Raw genomic sequence first — 8,602 nt, 5'->3', positions numbered from 1 at the left:
CCCCCTAGCGCATCGGGAGACCCAGACGGATGGTGAGGGGCCCGAAAGCGGGGGTGTGGGAAACTGCAAGGACGGAGGGAGTGCTGTGCTGGTCCAGTGTGGTGGGCAAATCCCCGATGTCACGGCCCCTCTCCTCGTGGCCCTACCTGCACCACTCTGGGTGCAGATTGATTAGATTTGTCACCCCAGGTGTGCTCACGGGGCGATCTCCAATCAAAAATGTTCGAATTTATTTAATTTGTAGAGTTACACTTGCACCCACCCACCCGACCCCTTGCCCCCTTGCCCCGTACTCCAAATCACACTTTTTTGCAAGGTACAGGTTTGGGAGTTTGTAGGACCTGGGCCCACACCTTCCTCTTCACATCCACTTATTTTTTGCTTTGTTCTGTGGGCTTCTCCTCCAAAGAAATCACAATTTACAGTAAAAACTGCCTACTGTGAACCAGGCACTGTACTAAGGGCTTTTTGCGTCTTAGGCTCGCAATTGTGTTCCGGAAGAGGTGCTATGTCAGAGTAGCTGGCCGACTGCGCGATTCTTATTCAGCCCTTGAGAGCTTTCCTATCAAGGAATCCAGGCCTGTGGGCCCAGAGGGTCAATCTGTGGGTCTAGGGCCCTGGACAGGGGGCTCAGAAATGAGCACCAAGTGCCTTCTGTCTCTGAAGTCCCCTCCAGAGGCAGCAGCAGGGAAGAAAGAAGTGCTCTGGGCAGGGTGGTCCAATGTCCAGTTGTTCAAGGCTCTGCCACCTTCCCACTTGGTGACCAGAGCAAGCTGTCTCCTCTGAGGACGAGTTGCCCTCCTGACATGTGGGGGCCAAGGGTCAGTTGGTGTCCGAGGTCTCATCCAACTCTACAACACTAGCTTCAGGACAAATATTGACACGCTTGCTCTCGTGCCCTGGACACAGCCAGAGGGCCAGGATCACTGGGTGTGGATTTTAACACCCTCGGAACTGTATCCTGACTGCCTGACCTCGCATCCCCCATAGACTCCATCTTTCTCACTTTCCTGAATAGTCCATGAGGTTGCCCCATGGCTGCCATGTCCGGGAGGAGAGCTCAGACTGTTGGGTGGTCCTCAGCCAAGGCCAGAAAGCCCCAGTCCGTCCTTGAAAAGAACCCCATGGTGATGCAGTCTGTGAGTGCCTTGTCCCCCATCGTCCATGCCCACCCTGCTTGCAATGATTTCCTGCTTTCTTCTTCCTCCTACCGTCGCCTTCAAGCAGCTTGTGTTGAGTTTCATCTCTGGTCTTTGGCCCTCCAGGGCATTCACTGCCTGTGAGCAGGGACCACGTGAAAAGACAGGAGAAACGTCATCCTAACTCCACGCAGTATATGAATGATCTGGGGCTTGGAAAGGGAGGGGTCACTTCCAGGTAGGGATCTCGAGAAAGGCTGTAGGAGGAGAGGAGTCCACTTGGGATGGATCTGGAAGATGGGACAGAAAGGGAGAGAGGTCTGATGGAGGGGAAGGGCTTTCATACATGCAGGGAAGCAGGCCTCCATGCTCGCGGCTGCCAAGGGCTGGACAAGGTCAATGAGCCTGGGACACTGGTCTGTGACTGTGTTCTAGAGGAGTCAGACTCCCTGCCAGGACCTTGTGCTCCAGCCAGAAGGCAGAGGGGGCCACGGAAGACCTTCTAGCAAAGTCCTGCAATGCCATTCTTCCTCGTCCCTCTGGGCCAGCCTCACTCTACAGGCACTGTCTCCCTGCTTCTTGCTTAAAGAACGCACCAGTATTTTCTCGCGCCGTAAACCTCTCACTCCTCTGTTTCCTCCATCACTCTCCCCGGGAACAGGGACTTCTTTTCTGTGCCACTTGGCCCCTCGGTATGACATGGCACGTTTCTCTCATCTACCAGGAAATACTACCCACATGAGTTTGCCTTATCTAATTCATTTAAACCAGTGGTTCTCAACCAGGGGCAATTTTCACACACACACACGCACACACCGGAGACATTTAGCATTGTCTGTAGACATTTTGGTGGCCACAACTTGGGGCGGGGGGTGGGGGGCAGGGGGACATGCTACGGGCATCTCTTGGCAGAGGCCAAGGATGCTGCTAAACTTCTCCAACACACAGGAGAATTATCTGAGCCAAAATATCAGTAGGGCTGAGGTTGAGAAACCCCGGGTTAAGCCAGGTGGAAACCCCAGGCAAAAGCCCACTGGTGTCTGAAAACTGAATACTGCAGAGATGAGTGCCTTAGGAGTTCTTGACCTGTCTGCTTTATCTGGACGGGGTCCCTGACCCGGGTTTCCAGTCTCTGACTCTAAGTTGAATCCCCCAGAGGGATCCATCGCTCTTGACTTCAGGGAATTACTCACCTGCTCCCTGAACCTCCTCATGCGAAGGGTCAACCAAGTTCGATGCAACTTTATCGATCTGAGCCATCTTCCACTTCTAGTCCCTGGTGCCTTTTTTTTTTTTCTTTTTTCTTCTTCAATCTTCTCAAGACCTTTTTTAGTTCATTAACTTTAAGGCCTATATAATGATCCGATTCCCTATTGCCTTCTGGAATCATGAAAGAGCTCTGAATGAGAATTTGGCCTTGTCGGATGCTTCCAACCAGCTGTGTCACCTTGGAAGGTGATTTAACGTCTCTAAACCTCAGTTTCTCTTCCTTCAGTTCTTTTCAGGCTCTAGAATCCCTAAACTACTTTCTGTCATTTCATATTTCATATTGGCTCTGGCCTTGCGTGGAGGTACCTTCTGGCTATGTCTGCCCTTAACCTTGTCCTGGAGCAAAGGCTTCACCCCCTAGGAACATGCAGTTAACAGCTGAATATGCACCCACCTGGTGATGCATCGGTAGTGGAGAGAGGGTCTTCTAATCTGAACACATCCCGTGTTGCAGTCAGTGTGACGTTTCAGGTTGTCTTTTAAAAATGCTTTATCCGCGTCCATCCTAAAAGGAAAATCATATTTTTACCTTCAGGAAAGATTCAGAGTCCCCTGATTGACCCGACGACTTTGGGGTTTAGGAGGTAGTCAGTTGTTGCCAGCGTAATGAGTTCAAACAAAGCTGGTATGTTTTCAGGGGAACGTCTTTCACCATAACTAAGGGTTCTTATTACAGCTGGGGATCCCCTGCCCCTTCCCACAGGAGGGGGGGCAGGTTTGGGAAGAAAGGAGAAGCTACTTTAAGAGAACCTGAGTGGGCGGTGGGGGAGGGGGGGACAGCTGATCCACGGACTCCCCAGTTTTCGGTAAAGTTACCTAAAACTCCCAGAGCACGTGGTGGTGAAATCGTTTGGTTTTGGTATGTGGAAACCGGTGACAGAGCTGAGCGTCACATGAGCTTCACAGCCAGGGTGCCTCCGAGCGAAACAGAAAGCGCACAGGGACCCAGGAACACACCAGCGGGGAGGGGCCTGAAGGAGGCGCTCAGGTAGCAGAACCGTGGGGGTCCAGGTTGTCACAGGCCCTGTGGCCAGGCGGAACTAGTGTTCCGCTGAACTGCTGGAGGGCCCAGCGGGTGCCTTCTGCCCATCCCAGTAACTGGGGAGGAGGGAGGGCAGCAGGCTAGTGTGGGCAGAGGACGCTGTCCGCAGAGCCCTGCCACGGGAGCCCCCCTGGCTTTTGTGACCTCACAGGAGGGCTGTAGGTGACTGTTCTCTGCGGGGCTGAGGTCCGCAGGGCCTTCCCCCAGGGCAGGGGCAAACGGCCCCCTTCCAGGAGGGAGCCGGAAGATTAGGCAGCTCCATGTAGATCCACATGTAGGTGAACAGAACCCACCATGAGGAAGGGCAAAAAGAAGAAGCCAGAGTCCAGACGCCGCGGCTCCACACCCCAGCACGCCAGCTCGGAGTCCACACCCCAGCAAGCCAGCTCGGAGTCCACACCCCAGCACGCCAGCTCGGAGTCCACCCCTCGGCCCAGCCCTGGATCCACCCCGCAGCCCAGCTCTGGATCCATCCCCCAGCAGCCGGCACCCCAGGCTCTCCCAGCTCCAGAAAGCAGACCCTCAGCCCGGGCCCCTGCACCGGCCCTGGGCCAGTTGCCTCCGGACCCTACCACAAAAGCATCCTCTCGATCCAGGAAATCAGGTGGGCACAGGGTCCCCCAGAGGCTGGCTCATTTCGGGTCGTGGCGTCGGTTGACACGTATCCTGGACCTGTGCTTGTGGGGTGTGCGGGTTTGGGGTTTCGCGTTTACCCAAGAGACTAGGATTCCTGGATCTCGCCATTCCCCACCACCCTGAGTCTCAATGAAGAAGGCAGCCCCGCGTACATGTCGACGACATTTGCCTTGGCTCTGCCACGATACTAGCTCAACGGGAGTCAGGAGTGCCGTGCGGCTGCTCAAAAATAAAAACCAAGGATGCGTTAACAGAAATATACGGTTTAGGACGAGGGAGGTGGTCATACTCCGCCCTCGTCGGACTATCCTTGTGTGCTGTAAAAGATGCTTCCCAGTCCAGTCCAAAAGAGATAGTGCGGGTTAATGGGGGATGAGAGGGCAGGGAAGCAAGAACCATTTGACGTATGAGGTTTGGTTGAAGGCATCGGAGGAAATCTGTCAAGTGAATGTCGGGAGCACACTTGCTCCGTGTTGCCCTCCGACGTCTGACTAAGCGCCCAGGAGTAGGGTTGCTGAATAAAATACAGGACACCCAGTAAAATTTGAATTTCGGACAGACAAATAATTTTTTAGTGTGTGTCCTAACATGGCACGGGCATTCTGCATTTTTATTTGCTAAATCGGGCGGCCTCCCCTGTGGAAGACACCGTAGACAGGCAGATTTCTGCTCAACACGAAGAAGACATTTCCGACGATTAGTTCTGTCTGAAAATGGAATGGCTGTCTAGGAAAAGTGGTCCCCCGTCTTCTTGGGTAGCCAGGGTCCGAATGAACCTTGGATTGTGTAGAGGGAATTCGAGTGGCGTTCAGGAGACCGGCTGGTTCATACTTTTGCTAATAGTGGTAGTAACTAACTCTCGCCACTGGGTATTAACCCAGCATTCGGCTCAGCTGTCTATGTTAACCTTCCCGTTTGACGGTCCTATAAAGGAGCTACTGTTATCCTCGTCTCCCTTTTATAGATGGAGAAACTGAGGCTCAAAGAAATCAAACCACACACTCTCAAGCAAGCAGTAGTAGCGGGGAGAGGGCAGCCTCCATCTACTCTGATTCCAATACCCTTGCTCTTCACTGTGACATTGATCGACCTTCTGGTCCCAAGAGTCCGGTGGTTTCCCCAGGAGGAGGAACACCCTTCTCTGGGATTTTGTTGAATTCGCCGTGAGCCAGTGCCGGTGGCTCTATGGTCCTGAGCAGGCCACGCTCTCTGGGCTGCAGCTTATTCCTCTGCGATGGTGTGGATAAAAAAAAAAAAAAAAAAAAAAAAATGTGGGGTTTAGTGAGAGAGCCAGATCCAACATACCACTGTGACAACAATCCTATTTCCATGGCTAAGAATCAATTCATTTTTAACATGTAGAAATAGTTATAAGTGTGATATATCATGTGTATTGTGATCATCAACCACGGACATAAACATTTCTGGATTATGGCCTTCAGAACTGGTATCTGTAGAAAGCAAAATTTTCCATCCCCAAATCTTTTGATGAATGCATGTGGCTCACCCCTGGGGAAAGGATTCTGCTTATTGAGAAGGCCGAGCAGGAAACAGTGATGATCTGTCAGCGGTTACAGTGGACCCCCTACACTTCTTCTGCCAGAGGAATTTTCTCCCTTTGAACCGGAGTGGGAAACAATGTTGGCGATAAGGGACAAAGGCCTTTATTTAAATAAAGGGTGCCATTTTCTAAAATCCAAATCTCTTTGTATGCAGAAAACATTGTAGTTCAGGAATGTACAAGTCTTCCACTAAAATGGCTATAATCGAAAGATGGACCGGGGCACCCGAGGGGCTCAGTCAGTTGAGCAACCGACTCTTGATTTCAGCTCAGGTCACCATCTCATGGTCATGAGATCGAGCCCTGCGTTGGGCTCTGCACTGACAGCATGGAGCCTGCTTGGGATTCTCTCTTTCTCTCTCCCTCCCTCTCTGCCTGTCTCCCAGCTCATGCTCTCTGTCTCTCAAAATAAATCAGTAAACTTAAAAAAAAAAAAAAAAAGTGAAGTTACCATGTGACCCAGCAATTCCACTCCCAGGTACATACCCAAGAGAATTAAAAACACAACATCCACACAAAAACTTGTACGTGAATGTTCACAGCAGCTTCAGTAATAATAGTCGAGAAGTGGGGGGAAAAAACTCAATATCAACCACCTGATGAATGGATAAACAACGTGAGGGGTATCCATTCAATGAAATACTATCTGACATATTGACACGTGCTGCCACACGGGTAAACCTCAAAGACATTAGGCTAAGTGAGAGAAGCTACTCCCCCAAAAGCCCACATGTGTGATTCCATTTATGAAAGGTACAGAGTAGGCAAATTTCTTGCCAGGAACCGGGGGGCAGTGGGGAAAGGCAGTGCCTGCTCAATGGTTACGGGGCTTCCTTGGGGGACAGATGAAAATGTTCTGGAATTAGACAGTAATGATGGTTGTACACCTTTGTTGATTGACCGAAACCACTGAAAACTTTAAGGGGTAAATGTCATGTACAGGAATTAAAAGCCTATTAAAAAAATTGTTTTAACAGAGAAAAAAGACCAGTGTTGCCTTTAGAGTCCCTTCCTTCCCCATTCCAGAAAAAGTATCTGTCGTGGGCGGGTCTAAGCAGGAAGGGTGCTGAGTCTGCCTGGTGGACCGCTGGCCGAGCTTTGGTCAGAAGAACCTGTAGCTCGGTCAAGAAGCCAGGACTGAAGTCACTGCACGAGGAGGGAGTTATCCACCCGGAAGTCCCCTTGGGTAACAGCACAGCATCTCCGAGTTCCGCTGGGATCCTTGGCAGGGGACACATGGGAGACAAGTTTGGGGAGGCGTCTCAAGGACCGTAAATCAGAGCAGCAGCTGGCTTCTGGATAAGTCAGTGAACCCCGGGCAAATGGACCTTGGACCAATGTCAGATGCCCCCTCTTGCCGAGCGGACGGTCCCCTGCTGCCGTCCATTCCTGTGAAGTCTGTCGAAGGAGCGCCGAATGAGTTAGCAACCCTGAGCCGAAACCCACTTCTTGAATCTACTTGTTATAAGGGCACAGCCCATATATTCTCTGAGCCTCTGTTTCCCTATTTGCAAACTGAGAATGGCGATATTCCACTCGGCAGGGTTGTCCTGACAGACGAGAGGATAATGACGAGGGGAGGGAGGAAGCATTGCTCGGGTGTGAGCTGTTAACAGCATGATTTTGCAATCCCCAGGGAGCTCCGGTCCCTAAAACAACCAGCTTCCCCTGTTCTCTCTCCTGTGTCTCCCTGGCTCCCGCCGGCCTCCTGGAGGCAGGGGGTCCCTCATCTGTCTCCTTCTCTGTCCATCCAGGGTCTCTGACTCGTGCGGGGCCGCGGGCCTTCTGTTCCTGTTCCGCTTGCCCCGGAAGCTCTGCTTGCTGGCGTCGTCTGGGCCTGTGTCACAGCCGCATCTTTGATGTCCTCCTTCCTCTACCCTGGCCGACCATGCCAGGAAGAGGATTTCCAAGCCTCCTCACTTTCTACAGGTTCTGGAGCGCGTGGGGGGCTGGACCCTCAGGGCACACAATTCCTGGGGTCAGGCTCTGCCCCGGACCATAGTAGCAGCCATGGGTAACTACTTCTTGGGAAGCCCAGGCAGAAAGGAAGCCTCTCCCGGGGTGGCCAGTTCCTGGGGTTTGGCACCCTGCCCTTTCTGACCAGACCCACACCCCCAGGGTACCCCACCTGCACGGAGGGGTGCCAATTTTCTTCCTTACTGAAAATGGCTTCTTTGGGAGGCACGTTTTTCTTTTCTCCATAGGCCCACTGCTTCCTCAGAGTCTATGCCCTCACAGCCCTTAGTAAATCCCCTGTCACCCGGAGCTTTGTGATTAAATGCTGTGTTTGGCGATTGGCCACCTTCTCTGGCCCATACCACAGCTGAGAGCTTCTGGTTCTTGACCCGCATCTGCACTACCCCCCAGACTTTAGTGACAGATGCTGATTGCAACTCACACGTGCCCTTGGTAATAGCAAGATCCCCACTCCTTCAGCGGTTTCCGGCTACTTCCGGCAGCTCCACAGGAGACATGCCCCCAGGCTGGGCAGCCTCCCGTAGAGTCTCCCACGGTACCTGGCCTTCCTTTCCTCTTCCACGGAGCCATCAGGAGAAAGCCACCCCTCGTGGGAAGACCCCTGTGCAGAAAACATGGACTGAACATGTCAGTCCCCCTGCCCAGTGGTGCAGGGCTCTGTGCAAGGGCTGGTTGGAGGGGAGCCCTCATCATCTGCCCCCAGTTCTGGGCCCCAGAGTAGTTGCACCTGTATTCAGGGTCTCACCCGATGTCCACGAAGCGGCTTCCCACTTGGGGATCTCACACCCCTAACCCAGAAACAGAGCCTACCCACCCCTCACCCTCATCCTGCTCCTCCTCTTGGCTGGTGTCTCCACCACCAAATCCCCTCTCCTGTCCATCCTTGAAAAGCACCATCTCTCAGACATACGAGAAGCAAACGGATACCCAGGTGTGTTGGGAGAACATGCGTAAAGCCAAAAATACAACCTGGTAAGT

General features: G+C 52.6%; 1 protein-coding gene and 2 long non-coding RNA genes across 4 annotated transcripts in view; 2 read left to right on the top strand and 1 right to left on the bottom strand.

Moving 5' to 3' along the window:
• Positions 1-281: 281 nt before the first annotated feature.
• Positions 282-3,556, bottom strand: LOC125911096 (uncharacterized). 2 transcript variants are annotated; one of them, XR_007454250.1, is made up of 4 exons: positions 3,225-3,552; positions 2,803-2,913; positions 2,333-2,519; positions 284-1,429 (listed from the first exon to the last, which is right to left on the bottom strand). It is a non-coding gene; the product is annotated as an uncharacterized LOC125911096 (long non-coding RNA). The 2 variants fall into 2 exon arrangements; XR_007454249.1 differs by having other exon boundaries at positions 282-1,429; positions 2,333-2,913; positions 3,225-3,556.
• Positions 3,557-3,642: 86 nt separating this feature from the next.
• Positions 3,643-8,602, top strand: part of SPATA3 (spermatogenesis associated 3) — an 18,599-nt gene continuing 13,639 nt past the window's right edge. Inside the window, exons 1-2 of the mRNA XM_049614717.1 lie at positions 3,643-4,054; positions 7,402-7,576. Of these exons, the coding sequence (XP_049470674.1) occupies positions 3,745-4,054; positions 7,402-7,576 (485 nt within the window). The 5' untranslated portion in view covers positions 3,643-3,744. The remainder of the gene's footprint in view (positions 4,055-7,401; positions 7,577-8,602) is intronic.
• Positions 7,574-8,602, top strand: part of LOC125911098 (uncharacterized) — a 2,033-nt gene continuing 1,004 nt past the window's right edge. The window contains exons 1-2 of the long non-coding RNA XR_007454253.1: positions 7,574-7,661; positions 8,516-8,596. This is a non-coding gene — a long non-coding RNA (uncharacterized LOC125911098). The remainder of the gene's footprint in view (positions 7,662-8,515; positions 8,597-8,602) is intronic.

The sequence above is a fragment of the Panthera uncia genome (assembly GCF_023721935.1).
Source record: "Panthera uncia isolate 11264 chromosome C1 unlocalized genomic scaffold, Puncia_PCG_1.0 HiC_scaffold_3, whole genome shotgun sequence".
NCBI classification, from domain to species: domain Eukaryota; kingdom Metazoa; phylum Chordata; class Mammalia; order Carnivora; family Felidae; genus Panthera; species Panthera uncia.
This window is presented reverse-complemented; position numbering and strand designations above follow the sequence as displayed.